The sequence below is a fragment of the Falco punctatus genome (assembly GCF_963210335.1).
Source record: "Falco punctatus genome assembly, chromosome: 8".
Taxonomy (NCBI): domain Eukaryota; kingdom Metazoa; phylum Chordata; class Aves; order Falconiformes; family Falconidae; genus Falco; species Falco punctatus.
The window spans coordinates 41916284-41943696 of NC_137588.1; the positions used below are offsets into that span (position 1 = coordinate 41916284).

Genomic DNA, 27413 nt, shown 5'->3' on the forward strand with positions numbered 1-27413 from the left:
TTCAAGAAGGTTACATAAAAATGTGACTGGTGAACCAGCAAATATCAGGGCTGATAGTTTGAAGATGCATAATTTTTAGGCACTTAAAATTATTCATATGATATACATGTATATATGTGCGTGCTTGTGTGTTGTATGTTTTTACTGACTCTTATTGTCAACCCAGGCAGACGTAATGTAAGGGAGCCTTGGGGGTCAGTTATAATGGAGTAAAAGACAAAGCAGTCTTGCTGTATGAAGTATTTCTCATTATGGCTAGAAAGTCACACGTCTGTGGTTTACTTTGGCTTCCCATACACTCTTCTGTCGGGCTGTGGTGGTGCCTGCAGTAGTTAGACCTGTAAATATTTCCAGTATAAACCAAAGTTTATAACCTGCTGTTAAAAATGCACTTGGGGTTGAAGCTTGGCGTATGAGTGCCTTTTCTTGTGTTTACATTTTTACGTGTAACAAACTTTCAGATAAATTCCTTGCACTGTTCATCAGGTACTTGAGTGCAGAGAAGAGACATAAATTATTTGCCATTTTTAAAAAGTGCTTCATCCTTCTGGGGAAGCAAGCCGCGGAGACCTGGGCTTGCTGGCGATATGGGAGGACTGTTGGGCAGAGAAGGGAGCCCAGCTGTGTGCAGGGGAAATTAAAAATAGGTACTGAAGGCAGCTGCTGCTGAAGTGAACTCTGAGCACCTGATCAGTGAGTTCACGTCTGCTTCAGAAGCAGAGGAGTTTTGTCTGAGACGTGGTTTTGCAAGGAGGGCTCGTGCTGACATCCGTCGGAGACATAAAACCTGGGACCGGGATGGGCTCCAGGCTTTTTATCCCTGAGTTCATTTATTTTTCTTGGTTTATCCAGCCCTTAATATTATTCAAATGAAGATTTTGTTTCTAGACCAACATAAATCAGGGAAGCTGCCAGCCTGCACTGTTTCCTCCCCATCCTAGGACTAAAACACAGTCGCCCTGAGGGTTTTACTTACTTTTACTTTTTTTTTCATGGTCCGTTTTAGATGTGCATCAACCTAAAGCAGGGGCAGAAGGGTGGGCTGGGACAGACCAGCAGCCTCACTATTGCACGTACGGGTGCCTGTGCACTCGCCTGTGTGAGGGATGCAGCGCTGGTGCACATCCCGCAGGTGATGGGGAAGCGAAGGAGATGGAGGCAGCTGGGTTCATCACCCCGCCGGAGCAACCGGCCACCCGCCCAGCTGCCCTGTGAAATAGTCTGTTCTCATGTTTTAAGTGGAATTTCCTGTATTTTTGTGCCTACCGTATGCATTACTGTTTTGTTCTGCTTTTGGGAAGCTTTTATGCATATGTTTGTGTGTTGATGGTGTTTGGATTTTGCTGTCTGGTTGTTAGGGTTTTTTCTGTGGGTACTTTAAAATAGAATAGTTAAATTATAAGTATGCATTTGCATAAGAAACTTGCTCTGGATAAATTACATATATTTACATCCATATGTGTATGCATATAGGGGAAAGGGTGCGTTCATATATATGAAGCTGTTCAAGCTTTCACTGAATTCAAGCTTTTTTAGTTGTGCTACCACACAAATCTAGCAGCACAATTATGCTCTTCAATGTGATATGTGTTCTTAAAATGGTAGGTTGAGAAAGGGAGTGCTTTCTTTTTTTGTCTAATGTACACTAGTGTGAAAAATACAAGTTCTTCTGTGTTTTAGAAACATTCTTACGGATTCCTGAAAGATATAGCTATGTTTTCCTTCCTATATAGGCCTTTGGCAGAGCGATAACACAAGGGCAGGAGAGGAAAAAGAAAGTGTACATGATAACACAACCCCCGCTTTTTCTTATTTTTGTTGTCTAATTCCAAAGCACTTCTTTCACCGTATTTTTGTGGGGAGGAAGCTTCAGTGAGGTCAGAGTCTATTTTTGCCGAACACCTTTAGCACAGGTACAGCACTAAGTTGAAGAGTTTCTGGGCAGCACCTTGCCCTTGGAGGTGTGGGGACAGCGGTACCGAGCCGGACAGTGTGGGCTTTGCCATTTCGCTCGTCTCTGCTGAAAAAGCAGGATTGCTGCTTGCCCTGGCTTTCACCGGGGAAGTTTCCCGCTTGTACGTGTGTGCACGACCAGGGTGATAAGCGCTGGACTGGGGTGCAGCTGAGTGCGGGCACAATTGCTCCTTTTCTTGTTTCCCGTGGTTTCTGGATAAAGGATTTATCCCTCTGTCGCTGCTGAAGTGGCTTATTGCTGCCCTTTGAACCCTATGTACATGACCCATGTATTTATGGTGGGAAAAGACTTGTTTTTTTCTATCAAAGAAGTGCATGTAGGATAATTTGTGATCATCCGCTGCTTTTAAAATGGCAGCCAGATGACGTTGAGCTGGGGTTTTGTTACAAGAGCTTGCAGCTTTTCCCCAGTGAGGTTGCCTTTGCAGACTGCTGTGACACGCCATCGCTTTAGGTGGTGGGGAAGTCAGGAGTGCTCCGCACGGGAGGGGAGGTCAGAGGTACTGCGTTCCACCAGCCCGCCGCACATCACTTCTTCCATCCTTGGGGACGTCATAAAATGGTGCTCCGGAATGTTCAGGATGTGTAAGGGTAGCATCCTTCTCACATCATTGATGCATTGGTTGGGTCGTCATGGCTGGCTCCTGCCCAAGGCATCCCCTCGCCACCCAGGCTTTCTCTGGGACAGGGGCGCAGGGCTGGGGCTGGTGGGAGGCTGGTGGAGATGCACTGCAGGGTCCCTGGGAGCCTCCGTCCCCTCCCCCGTCGCGGGGCTCTAGGAGTGAGCCCGCTGCAGGGTGCCTGGGGCTGACCCTCCGCCTCTGGAAATCAAGGGGCCGTTACGCAGCACCACTTCAGCTTGCCGGGGAGGTTTGCACCTTTGGAAAGAATGTGGCCTTTGAACCAGCTGTTCTTTGCAGCTGAGATTCTGTAGTCATCTTGCGTTCACAGATGGCAGATGGGTTTTGGCAGCCGATGATAGGTGCTGCTACCCTTAATTTTAATTTTTCTTTTCAACAGACTGGTTGATGAACAGCAGTATGGTTACACAGGTAGCTCTGCAATGTTTGCTCTTATTTCCGTAGGGTTTGTGGTGAGCAATGTCACAAGGGGGTGGGATCCTCTAATTTACAGTAAAGCTTTTTTTTCAGAGATCTGCATAAAAGTTTAAAAGAACAGCCATAACCTATCAGCCCATTTGGGATAATTGTCGGGATGCTTAGACTTCATCCCTCTGTACTGCTGTGTGCCAGCGCAAGATTGAAAAAGGTTTTTATATAAGACTGGAATTTTATTTTATAATTTTATAGATTTTATTTATAAAAGAATGGAAACCCTTGTCTTCCACCATCTCCCTGTCCTGCAACACCCAGCAGCCAGGGTGAGCACCGGGTGCTGTGGTCGCCTGCCCCGTGGCGAGTACACTTCTCGCCCCGGGTGACTGGGATCACGCAGGCTGACCACAATCTGTGCAAGTCCAAGCACAGCCTTTGGCATATTTATTTTGGTTCTTGGGAAGACACTTTCTCAGACATTTCACTGAAACTACTTTAATTTTGGATTTTGTGGTTTGCCTTATCAGTATTGAGTGCCTTTGAATGATTTAATAAAGCCCCGGGGCTTGCTTGGAGCAATCTTCCAGGCTGGGTGAGTCAGCGGTGAGTTGGGCTTTGAAGCTTTTGTAGCATGAAACTATTTTTCAGTGGTGAATTAATGAGGTTTCAGCTTTTCCAAAATGTGAAACACATTAGGCCAAGTCTGAATTTTTTTAAAGGAACAAACAGCTCTGTGGCAGCAGCACTCGTCCTCGGCCACCAAAACCTTGGAGAAATTTCCCAGATGAAGTTTCAGGAGCAGCGTCAGAGGCATAGTGACTGCCCAGTTAGACCCTGCTGGCTGTGTGCTTCCACCTAAAAGGGGTTTGTGACCCAGGACACGACTGTGGCCGTGTTCACACGGGGATGAACCCACAGTGACAGGGGGAAATGCTGGGACTCCAGCTTGCACCTGCAGCTTCGTGTGCAGCAGCGTTAAACATCTCCGTGACTGTGTTTGTACAACACCCAGGCTAGTATTTTTAGCGTGGGGATTAATCTCTGTGAAGAGCTTTGAAGTTAAATGCTAATTTGTTTTGAATATGCAAATGTCAATGCCGATAAAAGAAATCAGAGGAGCAAAGTGAAAGGCGCCGCGTGGAAGCTGCGTGCGGCCAGACGTGGAGGGGCTCGGGATATCTTGGAGAACCACAGTGATGGTAAAACACAGGCATCGACACAAGAAACAAGCCTCTTGGCATCTGAGTGTCACACTTACACGTGCATGTCGTCCACCGCTGCCGCGTGGGGCAGGGACACCCGGCTCGCTCTGGGAGCATCTCCTGGCCGTGCTCCATCAGGATTCAGGGCTGATGTGCTGCCAGCAGAACTGCTGCTCGCGGGACCTGTTGTCTGTAAACACTCAGGAGGTGACTGACCTCCCAAGAAGTATTTACCCTTCCCTGCTGCTGGATTTCTGGATGGTTTAGTCCTTCCTCATCTGCTGGGGAACCGCAGGTACTCACAGTAGTTTTCTGGATCCCAGCTTTTCCCTTCGATGTGTAAAGTGGACGTTGCTGGATGACCTTCTCAGGCCCACCAAGGTGTACGTGGGGAATCATGGAGTTAAAGAATTTCCCATGTTTTTTCCCAGTCGTGTTTCTGAGGATGAGCTCTGTGCAAGTGTCCCCACCACAGCCCCGGGCTGTGATGACCCCCCTGCACCGTGTCCTCGGAGTGGGGACGCTGCAGCCCTCTGTGGGTCACCCTGGCGAGCCTCATCCTGCTCTTCGTGGTGCTCTCCCTGCGGAGCCAGGGTGTGTTTAGGAGGAGAAGGGACTTGTGCAGTGAGAGCATTGGTATTTTTAGATCAAAGACCAGTTTAATAAAAAAAAAACAGAAAAGAAGAAGGAGGATTAGAACAATAAGTACATTTAATTTTAGCCTAGCTTGAATTGCTCATAAAGTCAACGAACTTTTGAGATTGCTTCACTTGCCTCTAGCTTTCCTAAATAAACACACCATAGCAGGACTCAAAAGTTAAGTAGCACAGAAAATTGCAAAAAGTTAAATTTTAATATTGTAGAAGAATATTAAGGGCTGTTTTATGGGCCAGGTCCTGGAATTAAATTTTAATACTGTACAGAAATACTGACGGTTGTTTTAGTAGGCAGCTACTGAAGTTAGCAATAGAATTTTTTCTTAAGGGTCAGAGTTAGGGGCAGGGCGAGGGATGGGACGAGGGGGTCTCCTCCTGGGCAGTGCTGTGAGCTGACCTCCAGCGATGGCAGGTGGGGTGAATTTGGGGCCAGGGTCTGGTTTTCCCCCAGGCCAAACAGACCTGATAGCCACCGAGCTCCTGCATTGCAGCGGAGTGATCTGCTCGGTGTGTGTTTCACCGGGGAAGGGCTTTGAGATGAAGAATGCTGTACCAAGGCTTTAGATGTTGGATCTTTAGTAGACCTCAGGTCAGAAATAACTTAGGTGAGTGGGATGAGTAAGGAGGCCTCACTCATGACGGCTTTGTGGCCCTGAGTCAACATCAAGCAGCCACTGTCTCCTTGGGGTTGGTGATCCCAGCAGAGGACAAGAGCTGAGTAGGAGCGAGTCATCCTTCATAGCGCAGGCTGTACGGGATGAGTACAAGCCCCTGGCTTGCGCTGCTGCCCGTGCATGCTCTGTTCAGTAAAGAAGATGTCTCTTTGTAACATTATAAACTGTTTTCTTTTCACGCTGACTTAATTTAGGAAATGCGAGGGAATACTTTACAAACTCTGAAATTGTATCTGACGACGAGGGGTGACAATGTCAGTGTCTTTATGAATACACGTGAACAGAGCTGAACTGCCTATTATGTTGCTTTCCATTCTCTTTTTATTATTTTTGGAATTTGGTTACTTTTGGATCCTGGTTTTTGGGAAGACGTAGGCACCTCACAGTGCCAAGAAGTAAACCTGGATCCGTTCAGGAGCTGGTGTTCCGTTCTCAGGCTTGCTCTAGCCAGGGAAGGGGGCTGCTCTGTCTCAGTTTTACAAAGGTGGGAGGTATGGATTTGACTTATGAACCAATTTTGGATCTACTTTGTAAGAGCTCACTAGATGTTAATAAAAGTTTAAAATAGTTCAGGCTGTGCCTTATAACAGCACTGGCTGCAACGCAGAAAAAATTAAGATTGCAGCTTATCATGGTGGAGACGGCGGAGATAAAACCAGGAGAGCTGGGGGCAAAATGCAGTAGACATGGCTGTTATGAAATGTTGTGAGGAGTTGAGAAGTTTAACTGATGGGCTGGAGAATAAGCTCAGATTACGAAATTCCAGGTGGGGATAGGGGGTCCTTGAAGTCTGCAATTGCTGGAGTAACAAGCAGAGCTTTGATGTCGGTATGTAAATCTGAATCTAATTTACAAGGGCCAAGAATATTCTAAATGTATTAAAGCCCTGATCTTTTTCATCAGTGCTGTTGTGAAGCCAAAAGCTACCCGGGTTTGTTTTTCTGTCTCTCTGGTAGTAACACAAGTCAGGAATAACCTCAATCAGAGGAAGGGCGGGAGGAGAAAGTGAGCTGGGAATTAGGTCTCAGGAATATAAGATGCTCTGCTACATCTCATAGAGGAGTGGGTATTAACCTGCACCCTTCCCTGCAACTCTGGAGATAAGGTTTTCTTGGGATGACTTTATTTCATTTAAAGTGAATAATGCCATTATGAAAGTCGGAAGTTTTAATTCTTCGTTGAAAGGGCTGCTGAATTTTGCCTTCCTCCAGCTCTGAAGTTCACAGCACCGGCTGGCTCGCCTTGCCTTGCCAGGCTGGGCTCCGCTGCTGTACCAGTGCCTGGAGCGACACAGGGCTGGCTTGTTCCATCGCCGTCCGGTGGGTAGGAGTGGGCTGGTGGAAATGTCTCATATTTTAGGGGTCCACGTGCTCCAGTTCTTATGAAGGCATGCAGGGCTGTTCATGGGAACAAATGGATCAGGAGGACTCCATTGTGTTTGTTGCTAGCACATTAATGTCATGATTCATAAATAAAAGGCGTGTAGGCTTACAGATGATAAGATTAATAAGAAAGAGCAACAGCCTAATGCTATTAATTAGGAATGCTTTTGCTTTTGAGTCAGTCAACTTGCTGCTATATTTGTTTTCCAAAACATGGAGCCTTTTAATTCTCATTAAATCAAGGAATAAGTTAGAAAAAATCCAGCCCAGCCGTCCCACCCCCAGCACCTAGCGTGTGGTGCTGGTCCCAGTGCGATCTGGTTTGCAGCTCAGCCCTGTAGTTACAGACTGGTCCTTCTGTTAGTGGAGCACAAATGCTGCTGGACGTGCTGGTATTTCTGTAATGTGAATAAACTCAGCCGGTTGGGCGCTTTATCCCTCTGCGGTGCATGGGCTACCATGTTAGCATTTTCTCTGGATATTGCTGATAATACATGGTGCTGCGGGAGCGCTCTGCGTCTGAGGCTTGGGGTCACCACCTGTGGCCACCGGCAGCTCCATGGGCTGAGTTGGTGACCTTTTTCTGTGGAAGGTGACGACATGCGGATCCCCCAGGGCCAAGGGCGAAGCCAAGCACCATGGCGATGGTGCCAGACTCTTGCAAAGCGGTCTACAAAACCAGGCTTTAGTGCCAAGAAGTGGAAAGGGGGGCTATGCAGTTTCCGTAGTGAATTCAGGTGCTCCGTTGACTCAGAATCTAATTTGAAAACTGTTTTTCTATGGAAGATTCTGGGGGACAGAGGTAAGAAGGTTACAACGGACAAGCCATCTGGTTACAGTTGGTGGTACAAAATTTCTTTGGCTTTACCAGGGCAGCAAAGTGCAGCCCGCTGCTGTACCCTGAGCTGGGGAGCGGCTGGGCTCTGAGCAGGAACACCGTCCTTCCAGCCGCTGCTGGGGGTGCCAAGCTGAGATCCTGCACCAGCCCTGCTTTCCTCCGCCTGCTCATGGCCAGGAGATAACGCTGCTGTGGGGAAAGAGAGTGTTTTCCTGCCCTGTGCTGTACCGCTGCTCTCGCTGTCACACTGAGATGGGTGAAATCATCTCCTCGGGCTGAGGCCGAACTTCGACGTGTCCTGGTACACAGCGCTGTTACCGAGTCATCTGGCCCTGTGCTTCGGAGACGGTCGGGGCTGCCAGTTTGGATGGAGCTGGGCTTCGTTTCATAGGTTAAAAATACATATATTTCCTTGATGCGCTGTTGGTTTTATTTTTAACTCTTAAGCAATTTAATATTTTGTAGGTCTGCTAGTATTTCCCCCAGTTTTCCATCTGCTACTGTGATTAATTTAAGTTCTAGGTTTGTAATGCCAACCCAGAGCAAACGGAATGGAAACCTTACCTATATTATTTGGCACGTAGCAGTAGACATGAATAACTTAGGAATTTGTGGGGAAAAAGAGAAGTTATGTGTTTTTGGAGCCAAAATATGATTGGAAACCAGCCCTCACAGACAGCACAATGCTGGGTAGGATCTAGCTGCAGTTACTTTTGAGTGCAGTGCTCCAGATGTGTGTTTGTAGGTGTTTCTGAGGAGTCGGAAACCTCACTTGGAGGCTGTAAAGTGGCGGTGCACACCAATTTCCTACTGCCTTGCAGACATCGAGGCAGAATGATGTGCCAGAGGTTTGTTGGTTTTTTTTTTTTTCCCTCTCTTCAGCCCTAGAAGCAGTGTGATGTAATGGAAATCTGGGGTATGGTGAGGAAGGTAGGACTCATTTCCTAAGGCTGTGAATCTGGCGCGGGGAGGAGTGGAGCAGAGCTGCAGAGCTCACCTGGGCACAGATGCTCAGCCAGGACCAGTGGGCATCGGTGTTTTACACAGGGCTCTGTGACCTGGGGTAGTGATGAGGTGCAACAGGCAAAACCCCAGACGCAGGGAAGTTGTGCCACGGCTACTGCACGGTCCAGCACGGGAGCCATGGCACGGCCCCAGCAGCTTCTCAGTTCGTGCCACTGTGCAGTTTGTCAGACTCATGACACTGACTTGAATTAAAAATAACTTGACCAGAAATGATTATTTTAAGCTCGATCGCATTCAGTACAAGCCATACAGGCATGTGCATGGGGCCAGCCAGTGTGGGGATGCAGAGGGGCACAAGACAGTGGGGCTGCTTCAATTGCTGTTGCCACTAAAAGAAATTTGGTCTTTCATGGCCTGGGATGGGACCCTACTGGAAGGTGAGTACGCAGTGTAAAGGTTCAGCTCTTCCTGAGCTGGGTGAAGTCTGTGCTGCTGGCAGAGGGCCTCCAGCTGTGTAAGTGCTGGTGGTGACACAGGGGACAGTAAGGGACAGCCTGGCTGGGGACACAGGGGGAGAGGAGAGAGTGAGGCCATCCCTTCTGGCAACAGCAGGGATTTAGATCGTATCAGAAGTGGGATAGTTATGCTATCAAAGCCCTTCAAAGCATGAACTCTTAATAAGGGTAAAGATGGAAAGAGAAATCGCAGGTCATAGACCTGTAGTTCACTAAATAACAGCGGTATGTGTGAAGCCCATAGCTGTTAAGAGCTGGAAGTGGCCAGGAGGCATTTGTGAGTCATTTCACTGATTCACAGAGAACAAGAAATGCAGACTGCTAGTGCTTCTGGTTGGTTATGATTAGACTCAAAACTGTTGCAACTGGTAGGGTCAAGCCAGCCAATTCAGTAGCCGCCTTTGCCATAGCTGCTGATGCAACAGCTAAAGGTTGTGCAATTAGATATAGTACACTTGGATTTCAGAAAGCCAATTGGTATAGTGCCATGCATAAATATAAAGAAAATATATTACTTCCCATTTCAGTAAAAATAACACGTAGTTTTCCAGCAGGGAATGGTTAAGGGTAAGACCAACTGAAGAACAGCATTAGTCCAGGTTTTAGAGAAGGGATGATTTACACCTGTGTTATGTTGTACAAAGAAACAAGGGTTATTTGGTACAGCCCTGATGAAGGTGTTCGCTGAGTGGGGGCTGGTGTCTTGGGGCACCGGCCTCGAGGCTGCAGGAGATCTGAGCCAAAGGACAGGGAGCTCCGGGGGATCACAGACTCACAGGACGGTTTGGGTTGGGAGGGACCTTAAAGCCCACCCAGTTCCCACCCCTGCACTGGGCAGGGACCCCCCCAGCCCAGGCTGCTCCCAGCCCCATCCAGCCTGGCCTGGAGCACTGCCAGGGATGGGGCACCCACAGCTGCTCTGGGCAGCCTGGCCCACCGCCTCGCCGCCCTCACGGGGGAGAATTTTTTCTAACATCTAATCTACATCTGCCCTGTCAGCTTAAAGCCATTCCCCCATGTATGGCTGCCTGCCCCTTGCAAACAGTCTCCACGCTCAGGAGATCTGATTCAGCAGATGTCTCGTAGATGGGGACAAAGGTGTGTGTAGTGCAGAAATAAGCCTGCACGTTGAGCGGAGAGCCTCCGTTGTGAGTGAGAACACCTTGCAGTAGTTTCCAGTAAACTAGTGCAATTTGATCCAGTTGCTAAGAAAGCCATTCAAACTGATTTATGCATAAAACATTAAAGTTAATGTCAAACTGACTCTGCCAGCGTGAAAAGCCCTGGTCCAAGTGCATTCCCTCCTGGTCCAAGTGCATTCCCTTCTTACTGCGTGAGAGATGAGGCCAGTGGGGCAGCAGAAGCAGTAGTTTCCTTCCCAGTTCTTTCCAGAAGAGACGAAGGAAGGACTAGAGGGGGTGCTGGGGTGACCCACCGTGGCTTGCCTCCGTGGAGGGTCCTGTCCATAGCATGGTAATGGGCTTGAGCACAAGCAGGTTTCAAAAGTGCTTTAGATCTCTTATTGAGAAGTGAGTAGGTACAAATCATCCGCTGCTTACATGCAGGCATTTGAACCTGGTCGCACACAATGTATTCATAAAAAATTTTACCTGTTGGACCAGGGCAGGGGGCATCCAAAGTGGATTGCAGTAATTGTTGAAATACATGAAATGGTTGTGTGCAGCAAACCGTCGTGGAGTGGAGGAGTTCACATTTTGGAATGAGATCAGATTTAATTCATTTCGAAACAAGATCAGTGGAACCTGCTGCCTGGGTCTTGTTTTCCCTGTTTCAGGCTTTCATCCATACTGAACTCTTGCCATGACTGAATTCTGCAAAGGTTTCCGTGCAGGTTTCTTGTCTGAGCGCCAGCCTGGTTGGGTAAGCTGATTAGCTATAAGGAGATTAGAGCTTGACAAGGGGTGTATTGCAGGTAAACAGTGAAGCTCTTCCTACAGCTGAGATTTAGCGTAGCTATGAAATATGTTTGTATTCTCAGAGGTAAGGAATGGTGCTTGAAGAAGCCCCAGGAAAAATACCAAGAAGTACATTAAAATGAGGAGTAAAACTGATAAGGCATATGGTGAGAGACTGAGAGGAGAACCAAGCGCAGATACAATCAAAGCCTATAAATACTGTCAGCATGACAGCACAGATGAGCAAAAGGAAGAGCGTTTGTTATCTGATGGAAAACAAGCTTTAGGAAGAGCAGTCATCACAGCAGTAGGGTGGTGGAGGGGATCCCCAGGAATGGGTGACGCTCGTCAGCTGGGATGGAGGGAATGAGGTCTTGTGGAATGATAGCAAATACATCTGCGACATGCAGACAGTGAGATCGGCTGGAGACCCGTGCTGTCCTCGCCTCCCTCGGTGGGCATGCACGGACCAGGAGGTACAGCTGCACCAGAGGGGTCCCTCGGGGGTCTGCGGTATTCCTGGTAAGGAGAGGCATTTGCTGTCACACCAACGATGTGGAAGGACAGTGTTCAGGGCATGCATCGCTGTTCCTGCCTGTGCTCCAGTGCTTTTGGTGGTAGCTGCATTGTGCCAGTGCCCCGGGGATGCCCTCGGGTGAGGGGGACCCCTGTGGCAAGCCTCATGCGGGGCTGCTCCCTCCGGGCATGGGGGGAAGGTAGGTGGCTGCAGCTGGAGCAGCCCCAGCCCCACAGCTGCCTGCTCCCAGGGCTGGGCTGGGAGCCTAGCCTGCCGGTTAGCCAGGCAGCTGGGACGTGAAAGGCCTGGGGAGGTGTGGGGGAAGGTGGTCCTGCGTTATACCCAACTGCTGGAATATGAGCGGGGAAAGTCTTGTCTTTGCGATGGGGATGTAGCGCTCAGCCACAGAAACTGCTGGAAAGCTTTGCTGCTGGTGGCCAGCCGCTGCCTCTCAACCTCTTGGCTCGCCTTCGGAGTCCCCCACCCCCCAAAGCGCGCCTGGTTGTTGTGGTGCCCATCAGCGCCACACACGCCATCCCTGGCACAGGGGTTGCCCTTGGCTCCTGTGGTCCCTGCCTGGGGACTTGCATTTTGATTTTATAGTGTGCTGTTCAGGGTGAGCAGTCTCGGGTGGCAGCAGGCTGGGCTGATCGTAACAGATGCTCTTGTTGGGGTCTGTGGCAGCTTGGGCTGTCTGCATCCCTACTCTTCGTTTGAGCAAGGAAGAGGAGGGCTGTGTGAGTCCAGCTGTAGCAGAGCATGGGTCCAGCAGTGTTCCTGAGGATCCCCAGGGCAACCTAAATCTGTAAAACTGCCTGTTGCAGAGCGTGTGAAGATGTATGCTTCTAGAGCAGAGTTTCGGTTCCTAAACACCAATTTATTGATTACTGCTTCACTGCAGGCTTATTTAGCAGCCTTTGTTCTGGCCTCTTTCTGTGCCTCCCGCAGCTTTTTTAAAACTAAGCGTGGAAGGGTAGTGCCTGCTGGCACAGGAGGTGTGCGCGGCACCAGCCTGGCCCGCTGCGGGGTGCAGTGCCGCAGGGACCGGCCGGCGCTTTGCTCCCATCCCGGCAGCAGTCTGGGATGGGCTGCTGGAGGCCTGCGGTCCTGAAGGGTTAACTGGGGATAACTGGGGCTGCTCTGGGAATGCGGGCCGGAGGGCCCAAGAGGTGCTGGAGACCAAGAGGTGCTCAGCAGGTTTTTCATTCAGCCACTTCACCCTTGCAGGGCTGATAGGGAGGCTCTCCAGGCTTGGTGTTTGTGAAGCTCTTGGCGTTCCTGGGTTCTCCAGGAGTGTAAGCACGACAGTTATGCCGTGCATTTAGAGACACGGCTCCTGGGAACACTGCCGAGGGAGCGAGTAGCCAGCCTGTGCCGCCCTACCCCAGACAACTGCCCATGGAAAGATATCTCAACTGACATCAAAGGAGCCAGCGAACGATAGGCATCGTCTAATTGCTGCCTCTCCCCTGCCTTCTGACTCGTTACTGCAGGTTGTCATTCACAGTCTTGGGATTGTGCTGTTTGCATGTGCAAGTGGGCAGCAGCAATCCTACCTCCGGGATCTGTGGTACCCAGATAAGGTCGCATGGGGTGATATTTAAAAACCCGAATAGTGTCCTGCTGCTGAAATAATAAGAAATGGCGTTTCAGGGTTTTGTTTGGAGAGAACTGGCCTTCTGTAGTCCCCAGCGTGTGTATGTGTTTCCCTTACGAGTGTGCTCAGGTGGGGGCAGGCAAAGGGAAGAGGGGACGTGGTGCATCACGTCTGGGCTGGACGGTGGCTCCCGCGCTGTGGCAGCATGGGGAAGCCCCGTCCTCCATCCTCTCCTCTGGATGGAGGTGGCTGCTCCTGAGCTCCAGTCGCTCACCTCCTCCTGCGTCCCAGCATGGCCCAGCACCGAGCCCTGCCCATCAGTGCCGTGTGATTCACTGGTGCTTTTGGGGCCAAAAGCAACTGTTAAAAGGAATGTTTCTGAATAACCCTGTCAACAGGAATTCACATAAAACAATTAAAGCAACCGCAGCCGCGTTGCCTTGGTTTGCTCATGCCTGACTCCGCCGGAGCCTGAGCCCTCTGTGGTCCCTCATGTTTGTTTTTTCTTTCTCCGCAGAATGCGATGAACTTGCCGCCTGACAAAGCCCGGCTGCTGCGGCAGTATGACAATGAGAAGAAGTGGGAGCTCATCTGTGACCAGGTAAGGAGGTCCGGAGGGCTTTTGGCAGACATCTCCTTGAGAGCACCAACTGGGTTTCATCAGCACTGTCCCTGGGCTTGGAAAGGGACCTTGCAGAGGATGAGCATTTGAATAGTTTCAGACACTCATGTCTTTGGTCTTATGCTCCGTTATTGGTAACAACTTACAGAAACCTTGCAAAACCCCCTTTTTTGCCACAGAGCGATACTTATTTCCACTCTGATGTTACCATCACCCATGTGCCCGTTTCCTCTGTGTGGTGAATGCTGCTTATTTTGCCCAGCAGGCTCAAAGAGACTGAGCTTCAGTCACCTCTCAGCAAGTGGTTTGAGTTTGGTCTGTCTTGACCTATGTAACATGAACAAATGGTCTCAATCCAGTGGCTTTCCACATCATGAGCCCTTGTCACAGTTGGTGGTAGCTGTCGCCTTCAGGGAGAGGCGAATGATTCTGCAGCCTGAACTCCTCTTTGTGTCCAGAGGCTGAACAACAACCTCAGATTAAGCAGCACCAGATGCTGGGGCATCTTTTGTGTATGAGCTCTGCTGCGGGCATGCAGACTTGGCAGCAATATAGAACAATTGACAGGTTGGCTCTGCTGTGACAAATGAACAGAAATGGCATTATTTAGAGAAAGTGAAGCATGCAAAAGGTATGATGCGCATTTGCGAGCCAACAGTGAAATCAGGTTCTGCCATAAACTTCAAAAGTAATCGCTAAGGAAAGTAATTGATCCAGAACTGAGAAAGTAGGATGTTCCCTTGAAATGTAAACACAGTGGTACCAGGATGAGAGTTTGGCAGAAGGTGCAGTCATGCTGTGAAGTCAGGAGCATCCTGATAAATAGATTTGTGGGACTTTTCCTATTTAGCTATTACAGTGGGTGGAGCCTGTGGTAAAATCCATCTACCTTGAAGTAAAGCTGAATAAAGACTTACTTGTTTTTTTTCCACGAGTCTTCTGTGCAGAGAATGTAAAGCATTGAGCTATTTAAAGTTTCAGTTTAGTGAGACACTGAACAAATTGCTTAATCTATGGTAAGTGATCTGTTTCATGGATGTTTGCTTAGAGCATGCAAACTCTGAGCAGGCACGTGTAAGTGTGAGCTGTGTGCTGGAGCCCGCATGCTGTCTTTGCACCGAGTTGGCAGCAGGGCAGGCAGAAGCACTTTGAACACTGCCTCGATGTGCAAACTCCCGCTGCAGAGCTGATCCACCCTTTGCAACGTGCAGCTGCTGCTGATTCACTCCTGAACTCTGCAGCGAGATAGGAGGGATGAGCAGATGGAAATCCAGGGAAGGAAATTTGCAATCTGGAGTAATCACGGATCTTAATAGCTCCTTGCACAACACTGCGTCCACCCCCGGGTTGGGATGAGTCTGCTTCCCATCGCTTGGAGAGGGTAGGCAGAGCAGCAGTGCAGCACTGCGGAGCCCAGCACTGCGAGGATGCCAGAGGGACGGGAGGTGACAGTGTGCCACCCTTCCGGGGTCCCGCCATCCGAGGGGGGATGCTTGGGCAGTAAGGGGCTGTGTGTCTGTGGCAGCTGCCCTGGCATCCCTGGTGGGTGCTTGCCCAGCCTCTCTGAATTAGATCAACCTGAAGCAAGTGTCTGTGAAAGCACCGTAATATTCATACGGGGTGTGAAATATCGATACCTGTCCGCATAATTATGGTGTATGGTTGAAGGTACTTCCAGGAGTAGATTTTGTACCAAAGGTATATTTTTAGTGTGGATGCAAATTATGACTGCTGTTTTCTATTGGTGTCACCCATTACACTGTTTTCACCCATTTTTGCTTAGTGAAGGACTGAAGATATAAATTAATGTAACAGCTTGAGGAAGTTAGCTCTTACCCTTCTGTGCTGGTTTTCAACTTTTGCCTGAGAGGAAGAAGTGTCCAGAGGTTGCTCTTAAATGGTATTTTCTAAGTAGTCTGTAAAGCAGATCCTGGCTGCTTGTCTGTGAAATATTTTGAGAACATTAGTGGAAAGAGTTAAGGCCCCGAAAGGAACTCTCACTTTTGCAGAAGTGGGATTAACAGAAGTGGAGAGCTATCAGTCTCATGATGACAATGGTAATAATAGTAACAACAAGAACGTTAATAATAATAATAATAATAATAAATAATCTGCCATAAGCAGGATTGTGGATGGTGTAGTGAATCATTGTAAGGGTTGCTGGGCTGGTTGTGGAGGACTCATCCCTCATGGTATTTTCTGCTCCTTTGTCTATAAACCTTGCAAGTCATCTAGGCGTTGCTGCTGGTGGCCTGAAACCTTGCTCCCTACCTCTCTGGCTTGGTGTACGAGGAGGAGGAGGAGAAGAGCAAAGCCGGAAAGCCTGTTGCCCATCCTGTAGATGGCCGAACGGTGGTCATCTGGAGGGTGAGCGTTGGGCAGGATCCAGGCAGGGAAGACGATACCATTTTATGGTATGGTGAGCCACCCTTTTGGTGTGCTCTGGGCCTCTCTGTCCAGCTGTGTGCCATGAGGCTTTACGAAGGGGGCATGGGTGGAGGGAAGAGGTTGGGGACATCTTACAAAGTTCTTCATTGCCCTCTAATGGCAAATTGTGGCAGGGGCATCAGGGTGTCCTCACCTTTGGAGACACTGGAGGTGTGTGTGGGGGGAATAACTAATCCAGAGGCCTAAGGTGAAAGTTGCGTGCTTTACCTCCAAAATACCAGTGCTGAGGTGTTTGTAGAACTCTCCCTTTCCCAATGGATCACCAAGCGGAGGCAGGTGCCAGCTGTTGTGGAGGCTGGTGGCCAGCGTGGAGCTCACCGGGATGGCGGTTGGTTTCTCCAGCAGGCTGGTGGCCAGCGTGGAGCTCACCGGGATGGCGGTTGGTTTCTCCAGCAGGCTGGTGGCCAGCGTGGAGCTCACCGGGATGGCGGTGGGTTTCTCCAGCAGGCTGGTGGCCAGCGTGGAGCTCACCGGGATGGCGATGGGTTTCTCCAGCAGTGTCCCAGCTGGGGGTCCTGTGCCACCCCTCAGCTTTGCTTCCAGGGGGCTCGGGCCCCTCCGTGCCCATGTTGGGGGTAATTTCACCTAAAGCTAGGTCACGTGGGGGGTGTTGGCAGGGCACTGCTTTCCGCTTTAGGGTTTATTTCAGCTTGTGACTAAGGAATGTGCAGATACGGGCCCTGCCGGGTACACAGCCCCAGATGAGAAGGTTGTGCTGTGCTGGTCTCCGAGCCTCCTGGTGCTCTGGGTGAAACCCAGCTCTGCCGAAGAGCCGGGTGGTTGCCCTGGGAGGAGAAGGCTGCCTGGGCACACTGCTTGTCAGCATTTTGGTGGAGCAGGAGCCCCAACACAGAAATGTGGTGGTGTGAGGTTAAGGCTGTCAAAATTAGGCAGCATTCAGGATAACCTGGAGAAGGACAACATCTGAAACAACAGGGGACCCTTGGACTGGTGTCCGCTTATATTTCAGTTCAACAAGCATTGACTTTAGTGGTTAGATCCTCCTCTAAACGAGGCGAAACCGTTAATGACTAAGCTCTGTTTAAGAGGTCAGTGCACAGCAGTATGTGCCACATGCCCTTTAAGCCAGGCTTGCTTCTGTGCCCCTTCCTCCCCTGCCACTGTTCCTCAAGCTCTGCAAAGGGAAGATGGCATGCAGCCTGCCCCGCCATCCCTCCATAAACCAGGTCTTGGGGAGAAGCAGGTTCTTGATATTGTTATTATTTTGGGTTTTTTTTTCTGAGATTGTGCACTACGGACTGCTTGAGAGCGTAACCGCACGAGCCGCAGCAGTCTGCACCTGCTGCTTTAAAGTCCAGGGCACCAGGGAGCGCGGCAGATGCCTGCATGTCCTTTGGGCTGGGGATGGGAGTTACTTTAAAGGTGTTGGGGTGCGGGCAGCAGGGGTTGCGGGCAGACCTCCTGCTTGCTGCCCACGGGTCTCGGCAGATGGCTTATGAAGCAGGGAACAGGCGGTGGCTGCTGGATGGGACTGAGCAAAGGTCAAGGTTTTGGGAGGATGCTGTGCTATTTGTTGTTTGACACCAATATCTCAGGTGAGCCCCAAACCTCTCCTCAGAAACGGGGTGAACAGGTGGTGATTGCAAAGTGGCACCTCACACTGCGTGTTACCATGTGGTGCCGTTGGCCCTGTTGCAGCAGAGAGCTGGATTTTTTTGCCAACACACAACGAAGCATTTCCCTTATCTTTGGACATGCTGCAATAGCCATTTACACCTCTGCTTTGAGAACCTTTCCATAAAAAAAAATATGTTTTGAATACCAGTGAACCTCCCCTGTTGTCGGTAAAACACAGGCTGGAAAATCCAGTGTTTTACTGAACTCAGGAGCAGTTGAACAGTAGAGACGCTTACGGCTTCATTTCTCTTAACTTGCTGGTGCTGAGAGGTGGCTCATGGAAAATCAGGCAGGGAGTGATGGAGCAGTTGGAGATACAGGTGCAGGGCATGAGGGATCCAAGGCTTAGCGGTGTGAGGCTGGGCAGGGGTCAGCATCTCCAGCCTCGGAGGGACCGTCTGCTGCTGTCACGCCTCAGGTCCCTTGCAGAAGTGCTGGTGACCTGGTTTGGCAGAAAATTAGTAGTGGTGGGAATGGATCCCTCTAGCCCCAAATTTAGCAGAGAGATGAACGCTGCTGTCGTTTCTTTCCATGGTAAGACACAAAAGTGGCATCCTGTTCTGCTGGTGGGCTGGCTGGCTTGCTGGGGCCGCCTCCAGGTCTGTGTGGGATGGGACCAGGTGGTGGAAATGCACACCACGTTTGTGTTGTGTTTGTGGCTCGGGAATGAGAAGATGCTGGCCTCCAGTCCTGTTTGTCTACCTCCTTTCACCAGCATTCACCATGCGTGTGCTTTATGCACTCCTTGCAGTTACTGCCTGCCCACTGGGGCTTCTGACATGCCTGGGTACAAGCTGGATGCACTGTGTGCTTACCTAACATATATGAATCCTAAGAATGAAACAAGTTAGCGAGGGTAATAATAATAATAATAACATATGTCACTAATGCAGAAAATGTCCTGAATGTTTTTGAAAGCAAAGTATCTCTGGAAAAGCCACAATTTCCTGGTTACGGAATTAATACGTTTTCCAGATTGGAGTGAACAAGAGATGTGTTGAGTTCTTTGTAGGATCACATGGAAGAGGAAACGCAGAAATCTGGCAGTTCTTGGCTGCTGAAGTAAAGCCCCCCAGCCCCCTTGGTTTTGGTATGCATCAGAAAAGAAAGTGCTAATTTCAGAGACTGCTGGTAAGAGAAGCACAGAGATGGTGTCGTGCTCCCCTGTCCAAGATTTTTCCCTGAATTCTCATAATTTATTACGCTGAAGGGAGGTGCTGGGGACCAGGTCATCTCACCGCTCCCACATGCCACTGCCCCGGTCTCCTTGCATGTGCTTCTCTGCGTCACTTCTCAGCATTTTTTCAAGTAAGAAAGAGACTTTTATCGTTGGGAAATTAAGTTAGTTTGCTTTCTAGGTGGCTGACAAAGGCAGGGTTGAGTTATTGCTGTCTGTGCCTTTCTCCTTTTAGGGCTGTAGATAGTGTTGGTGCTTCTGTAAGTCATGTAGTGGAGATAAAATAGGTTTCATTGGGATTTACTAACTTTGTTGTGTCTGGATGGCCCAGTCCTGGGATGACTAGGAGGGGAAGCCACCATGTCCCAATTGTGATGTCACCAACTGGCTTATGGTTTTTGCTCAGCAAAGTTTGGAGGCTCAGATACAAATTTTAAACTCTATGTGTGTGTGGTTAAAATCCCCAACTTCCTTGTTCAAATAGCATTAACCTTGCCATATAAATTCATATTTTGAAAGCAGATTTGGCCAGTGAACAACTGGGAATTGCCAAAAATGGAGAGGAGGAGCAGACAGGAAGAAGCAATGTTTTTTAACTCGTTATTTACGGTATCTAAGGCAAGTGGATTACGCGTGAACAGCTGTGCCTTGCCATTAACTGGGAAGCATCTTTGTCTCTACAGGGCAGTAAATGCTCTCGCGAAGGTGCAGAGGACCTTGAGAAGGGTGCTGGGCTGGCCACCCTGCACAGGCGCTCGCAGCGCTCGTGGCAAGCAAAGGAACCAGCTGCAGCCGCGCCGGGCTGGCCAGCGCTGTGCCTTCCACCCTGTGGGAGCCCTGACCGGGGCTGTGGGAGGATGATAGCCACAAGCAGGCGATCAGGGTGTCCCGGAGGTGTTGGCGAGCCTCGGGCTGCCGCTGCTGCACAGCACCGAGCCCTGGATCCCGCAGCTTGCGACACATCAGCCTCTAACACGAACCAGTCCAAGCAGGATGAACTGAGACAGTAATCATAGCCAGGAAAGGGCAATTTTAAAGGCTAATCCCTCATGGCTTTCCAAAGCAGAGAAAACACTTTAAGGGGCTATAAAAATGTTTCCAGGACTAGTAGATGTTTACCACAAGTGGTTCTTGGTCACTGCTTAGAGAAGAGCATTGCTGGTATCTCCTGTTCATGGATAATGTTTTTAAATTCCTTCAACCCAAATAATTCCACTAGACAGTAATGAGCAGCATATTTTTTAATGAAGTTGCTGTAGAGATTATTACATAAATACATAATTACAGCTAGGTTTTAAGAAAACAAACAAAACCGTAAGAATATCTGCATCGCAGACTACTAAATGTGCTCACTGAGTCTCTTTAAGCATTTTATTTTGAAGACTCAAGATACTAAAACTGGCAGTTAGGAAAAGCTCCTGTCACTTCAGCAGATGATGGCTGATAAGTTAGTAAGAGAAATAAATCCATAAGAGTAAAATAGCTTCTCTGGAAGATTAAGCTAAACACAGCAGAGCTACGGTCGCATGAAAGAACCCCTGAAAAGGGGAGGAATAAATAGGAGAGCTAATGCGGAGCCTCGTTAGCCTGGGACCGTGCCGTCAGGAGGAGCAGGCTGCTCGGGGCTGCTCTCACGTTGCCCGCTGCTCTTCACCAGCGACCTTCAGCTTGGTGCTCCGCCACTTCGTGCCATCCCTTGAGATGCAAAAACTGATGTTTGGACATGGTTCTCAAGTGGCACAGTGGAAACACTTCTGCCTCCATGGTTTTTTGTAGAGGAAGATGGGGTTATTCAAACGCTGTAATGTCTCTGGAGCTGATCTAAAACTGTTGAGGGGAAAACTGAGAAGCGGTGGTGGTCTCCGAGGCTCAGATACCTCGGTAACTCTTTACTAGTCTACAATGGGCCAGATTCTCATTTACAGCAGAGTGCTTTTTTGTCTGTCTTCCAGCATAAAGATGTTTTAAAATGGGTTAATGGATGGAAATTACTTCTAAATAACTTATACTTATGCCCACTGTAAAGCCCCAGTATCCTGAGGGGGCCGTAAGCCTGACTGAGAAACTGGCCTAACGGTGTCCTGTAAAAAGTGCCAAAATTAAGCAAGCAGTTAGGGTACCTTCTATACTGACATTCTTGTGACTGATTTATTTTATGTGTCTGTATTTTTTAATTTTTCTATTTCCTTTAAAGCCCCTGTCAATACTTGTGGGTGTTCCTGCTCCCATTTTCCAGAGATTTGGATGATAGGCCTGAACGTTGCGCACCTCTTGGGATGCGACAGGTGGTTTCTGCTTGTGCCGGTGGAGCTGGGTGATGGAGCCCTGGCACATTGTTCCCAAACCCGTCCGTCGCCCCATGCATCTGCCTTGTGCAGCTGTCTTTCCCAGCGTACCAGCAGCAGTTCCAGTTAGCAGCAGATTTAACTACAGGGGCATGAAAGGGACTGTCAGACCCACGGGGGCCAGCGGAGGTGAGATGGTTCCAAGCATCCGTGGCTGCAGAGCTGAGAGGTGGCCATGGCGGTGGGCACGGTGCTGGGGGGGCTGGGGTGGGACAGGCACCGCTGCTGTCGCTGTGGCCAGAGAGCAGCTGGCAGCAAAGACCTTTGCATTTTCTGAGCTGGCTTTTAGCTAAAAAGGAAATGCCAATTCCAGGATTGTGTTTGGCCCATAAATGTGAAGGTGCATGGAAAAAAATATCCGGTTGTAAAAGAGGAAAGAAACGTCTGCTCTCTGTCTTACAGAGCTCTCGCCCGGGGCTGATGCACCACAGACGACTTAGTTCATTTTTTCCTGCTGACCATGATGAATTACTTTTTTTACAGCAAGCACAAGATAATAACAGGAACAACTTTTGGTGCTCCGCAGACAGTACATTCTGGTAACTGGGCAGCGGTGTCCTGTTCATTATGAAATAACTTTCAGATAATGTAGTCAAAATTGCATCCTGACCTAATAAAGGGAGGTTTCACATATCAGTTATAAAATGCAAAATTTCAGGAGGAAATTGTTACGAGATCTTTCCTCAAGGGAAAGGGTAGAATAGTTTAAAATTCTTCCAAGATACAAATAGTATCAGAACTTTTGGTAATGCTCTTAACAGGTTTGGACACAGCGTGCTCCTCGCAGAACAACTCGTGTTTCACAGCAGCTTTTGTAGGATAAATTTCAAGCTGGCCGTGCAACTGGTAAAGCAAACAAAAACCATGCAGCTCTCAGAGTACAAGCAGACCTTGTACTTGTCATCAGAATCTTGAATTCAGTTTTGAATGTGGTTGATGCTGGATTGCAGATCAAGTGTCTGCTGTAAGGTTAGTGTTGGGAAGCCTTTGGTGAGAAATGAGTCTCAGAGGCAGGTAGGAATTTCTTGGCACTGGACTAGCAGCAGGTGAGTGAGATGGGGAAGGGAAATCAGGCACACTGCTGGTGTATGAGGTAAAGCAGGAAAGCAGGCACGGGTAATGAAATGTTTTACATGGGTAAAGCCCACAATTGCAGGCAACTTGCCTTCCTCTGTGTCCTGAGGTTGATCAGAGTCCAAATTTGGTCCATAATTTCCCTTGGTAAGTGGAATGGTGGCCTCGGTGGCATTTGTTGGCTCACTTCCCACCATGCTGGAGATCCCTTAGCTCAGCCCTTGTGTGACAAGGGTGTGGAAGGAAACCCCCGAATTTCTGGGGGCTGTGGGTGCGTGGGACAAGCTCAGCCACTGCCGTGCTCCCCATGCAAGTGGTGCTGGCAGAAATGGTGTGGGGAGCTGATCCCAAGGCACGATGAGTGTGACAGTGCTCAAGCACTGTGTTGACGTAGGAAGCGGGATGCTGCTGTGATTGAGTGTATTTATGTAGAATGAACGAGCCCTCCTGTGTGGTGGCTGGGTAGGGCTGGTGATGAAGTCTGTGTCGTTACTGCCAGGAGAGCTGGCCAGCCTGGTGCATGCTGTGTCCTGGAAATGGGAACCTGCAGTAAGGGTTGGGCGAGGAGCTGGTGAGCCACTTACAAAGGCAATCCAGTTTAATATCAGGGAGTTAAAATATTGCTTGTTTATTGCTAACATACTCCTCTTGCATTCGATTTTCTGGAATCTGAACAGTGAAGGGTTGAGACTTCTGCCATGACTAGACCTCACAGTGTGTTTGTAGGCTTGTTCCAAGTGATAAAAAAGGTGTCTTGGCTTTTGCAGTGATGGCTTTCAATCAAACAGAGACACATGTCTGCTCTTCTAATGCTTATCTTTCAGTACTCCTGGCTAGCAGAACCCTGTTATTTCAGATGTGTGTGTTTATGTGTATAACTGAAGTTCAGAAATGTCATTGAATGTGTAAGGTATGTTTTTATGCATCCTATATAAATACAGAATTTCAGACTATCAAGATGCATGTAAATATATTTTATTTGCATGCATATTGTATATGCAAAAATTATATACTTACGAATGTTGTAAGTACATACAAAACTATATTATAAATATATACTGTTTAAATATGTATGCGTTGCATGCATTTTATATATATAGTAAGTAAATAGAGCAGATGGTATAAAATGGCTGATGTTTATTCTTGTCTCCTTTGCAGGAAAGGTTTCAAGTGAAGAATCCTCCACATACATACATCCAGAAGTTGAAGGGCTATCTGGACCCAGCTGTAACCAGGAAGGTGAGGAGTGTCCTGTTTCCTCTCGCCCATCCCTCGTTCCTTGGCGAGGATGGTCCTGGGATCTGAGTTCCTTCCTGCCTTTGTGTAAAAGGCCACATAAAAGTCTCTGAGAAGAATCTCGGAGATGTAACAAACGGCAGAGAGGAGCAAAGAGAAATTGAACAGATGCTGCAGTTTTTGCAGCTGAGAAAGGAGAACAGATGTTGCAAAGAAAAGGACCATCTGACACAAACCAACTTGTTTTAATAACTTTAGCATTAGTAAACAGTCTGACAAATTACCACTGAGCTGTACTCTAGGTCTGACTTTTCATGTGGGCAGTGCTGGTGGTGAATAAAAGCTCTGTGGAACGGCCCTTTTCTCACCCGTCTGAAGGGGATGTTGAAGTTTCGAGTCCTTTTCTCTGGGCTTGTGTGTGACAGAAGCTCAGCACAGCTGGCACGGCTCACGTATCGCTTGCAGTCTCATCTGAAGTTTCAGGTCTGTGAAGTAAAGATGTAACCTGGGGTGTATTTACGTGGCAGAGCTTCATCCATACTTCCACATATTCTTTTGTCCAAAACAGTTTGATGATCACTCCTGAAAGATTCAGGCACTTTACTTGGCCTTTCATGTGAACTCCGTGCATCCCTGAATGTGGCTTCTGTGCTGGGATCTCTTTGTGGCTGGTTCTGATATCTCTGCACCGCTGTCAGGGGCTTAGTGATAGCCTCCAGGATTTTAGAATAACAGTAAACCTACATCCCATTTAGAGGACCATCGCTGAACCTTTGGTATTTAACCGCTTTGGATATCAGCGTATATCCTGTGTTGATAGTTGTAATAGCCTTTATAAAAACCCTAAAACCCTCCAAAAAGGCAGCGAGAGCATAGCAGATCCTGCCATTGACTTCCTCTGCCTCGTCCTCAACAATTGCCGCTTTGTGTTGCCATACAATGAGCTGAGGTTGGTGCCCTGCGGTAAAATGCATACATATCCTGGGAGTGGGCTTCCAGGCTGGGGCACCTCCGGCCCCGCAGAAGGTGAGGGGCAAACACTGGGTACCCTGTGCCTGCCGCGCGCCGGCGCTCGCTCCTGTCTTCAAGGCTGCAGTAATGTCTTCTGACAGTGCTTCTCTTGTTGGGGGCTCTGACAAGGGATAGGAAACCATTTAGTAGGAAACCTTTAAATTTGCCTGTAGCTGATTATAGTTTTTTGGTTTTCTTTTTTTTTCAAAAAATGGTGAACAGGGTCTTTGTGTTTTTTCTCCTGAAGGGTTTTTGAAATGCGTTTAGTGTTTGGCTTTGCTCTGTGGTTGCTCCGTGGGCACACATTGAAGCCTTTCTTATCCTAATACCACTATAAGAGTCCCATGACAAATGACAAAACCAAAGGAGCCTAAAAATAACTCCATTGAGTTCCTCTCTTTTGTTGCGTTATTCTGTGTCACCAGCAGCCTTTCCTCAGCCTGGGCTGTGAGGTGGAAAGATTTATGCATGGGCTCTGCATGGCCGTGTGGTGTCACGGGGAGAGCTGGTCTTACCGGGATTATTGCTGTAGCTGAGGTGGTGTCAGCGTTTTGGCTGATGGTCCCCGGCGCGGCCAAGAGAATGCGGCTCTAAACGCTGCTGCAACATGCATGTTTCAGCTTGTCATGGGGGTTGCAATGGCTCATCCCGAGAAAACAGTTGCTTTTCATCTGAGCTGAATTTTGAAATGGGAAAATGGAAGTGTTGACATGACACATTTTTAAAGGCATGGCAGTTTGGTGGCTGCTAGAGCCCGGTGCAGCGGGGAGCCGGTTCGTAGCTCTCTGCCGTGGTTGCAGAGAGCAGCCTGCCCTTGGTGGGCACGGCAGCCCCGCGTGGGGCACCTGGCAGCCTCCTGCCTGTTTCTGCCCTGCCCTCCCACCCCAGTCCCCTGTCTCCCTCTTGCTGCTTGAATATTTTACCTTTACTTCTAGAGAGGTGAGTTTTTATATTGTGTAAACTCTCTTGGGAGAGAAGGCGCTGTGATTTTGTACTCTGAGCTAATTGATGGAGCTCCAGGAAGCTGTATGTCTGATCCCAACTAGCTAGTTCAAAGTGGAAATTCGTAGTGCCTTGTCTACTAGAACTTTACAGCGAGGCATCTATTTCAGTCTCCCAGAGGCTTTCTGAGCTGGGATTTAGTCTTAGCTCAAGTAAGCCAGTGGTGCTAACTAGCATGCGATGAAACCCTGCTGAAAAGGGTAGCTCTAATTTTCACGTAGGTCAGCAAGGCAAGGTAAATCCTATCCTTTCCTCATCTTCACCTCAATAAATTAACTCGTGAGCATCATTAACTGCCAAGTAGTCCCCTTGGTTTTACTGTGGGTTTATTGTGGTGCACTGAGAACAACCCCTTTTTTCCCTAGTGTTCAGAGCACGGTCCTACTTGCAGCAGTGTGGCTTGTGTCCCAAGCATGTGTGAGCCCCTTCCAAACACATCAGGTCTGTGTGTGATAACTGGTGACCAGCCCAGTTAAGTACTGCAATTCCAGGATGGTCATCATTGTCCATCCACTTCTTTTACCTTGTTTACAAAGGAGAAGTTACCAAAACAACTGCTCCAGAAGAGTTTATCCGTCTGTTTTAGTCCATTTCCATGGGCAGGGGCACCAGGCAGGCTTTCCTGGCTGGGAGAGTCAGCGGCACTGCTGGCTCACTCCCTCGGCACACCGAAGGTGATGGAGAGGAGCTGCTTGACTCAACTCATGATGAGTCAGCGTGCATTTAGAGGTCTTCTGCCATGCCCCGTGCCTGTTTTGAGCCATGCAGTGCGGCTCTTGCTGCGTTCCACTCAGGTCTTGCCAGGTTGCACTTTCTCCTCCCCTGTGGAGATGGCACAAAACCTCACCTCCTTTCCACAGCAGTGTTTTACTTCTGCCATTTTATGGCCTTTTCCCAGCATCTAATTTTGCAGATACATGTTAGCATGCACAAATTATTAAAGCATGCAGATGGCAGCACATGTGTTTCACTATTGGCTCACACCCACAGATTTGCTAATTAGACAGAAATTGTGGCAGGTATTTTGGTATGGCTGTAAAGTCACAAAAGCAAGATTAGAGCACCAGCCTGAGACTGAAGCCCAAACGCTGTAGTTTTCAATGGAGAGTTTGATACTAAAACAAAGCTTGTATTGTAAATAAATGTTTATTTATCTACAGGCTTTTAATTTTCTTAATCCTGGAAAACTCAAAAATGTGCATGGGAGCAGAAGTTATTTTTCTGCGCTTGTTTTTGTTGACTGCTGGACTGTTGTGGCATTCCTCAGGATTTAGAGGGGTTCTCAGTTTACCTTAATGTTTTATTTATTCAGTCAGCGCTGTGTGAGATGATATTTTTAAGGCATCACATGAGTCTAATTGTTATTTTTGCCTGCTCCCTCAATTACAGAAATTCAGAAGACGAGTCCAAGAGTCTACTCAAGTACTCCGAGAACTGGAAATTTCTTTAAGAACAAATCACATTGGGTAAGAATTTTTGATGTTTTCTAGTCTAAGGTATTATTTTTTACATCTACTGATGGATGTCTTTGAGAAAATATCTCTTTGCATGTCAAGCAGTGATACCAC

The 27413-nt window shown here is 48.6% G+C and overlaps 1 protein-coding gene across 5 annotated transcripts in view; it reads left to right on the top strand.

Moving 5' to 3' along the window:
- Window positions 1-27413, top strand: part of FMNL2 (formin like 2) — a 151613-nt gene that overhangs the window by 65890 nt on the left and 58310 nt on the right. For all 5 annotated transcript variants that reach the window (XM_080400058.1, XM_080400060.1, XM_080400061.1 and 2 more), the window contains exons 2-4: window positions 13810-13893; window positions 23755-23835; window positions 27235-27311. In XM_080400058.1, coding sequence (XP_080256184.1) covers window positions 13810-13893; window positions 23755-23835; window positions 27235-27311 — 242 coding nt within the window. The remainder of the gene's footprint in view (window positions 1-13809; window positions 13894-23754; window positions 23836-27234; window positions 27312-27413) is intronic.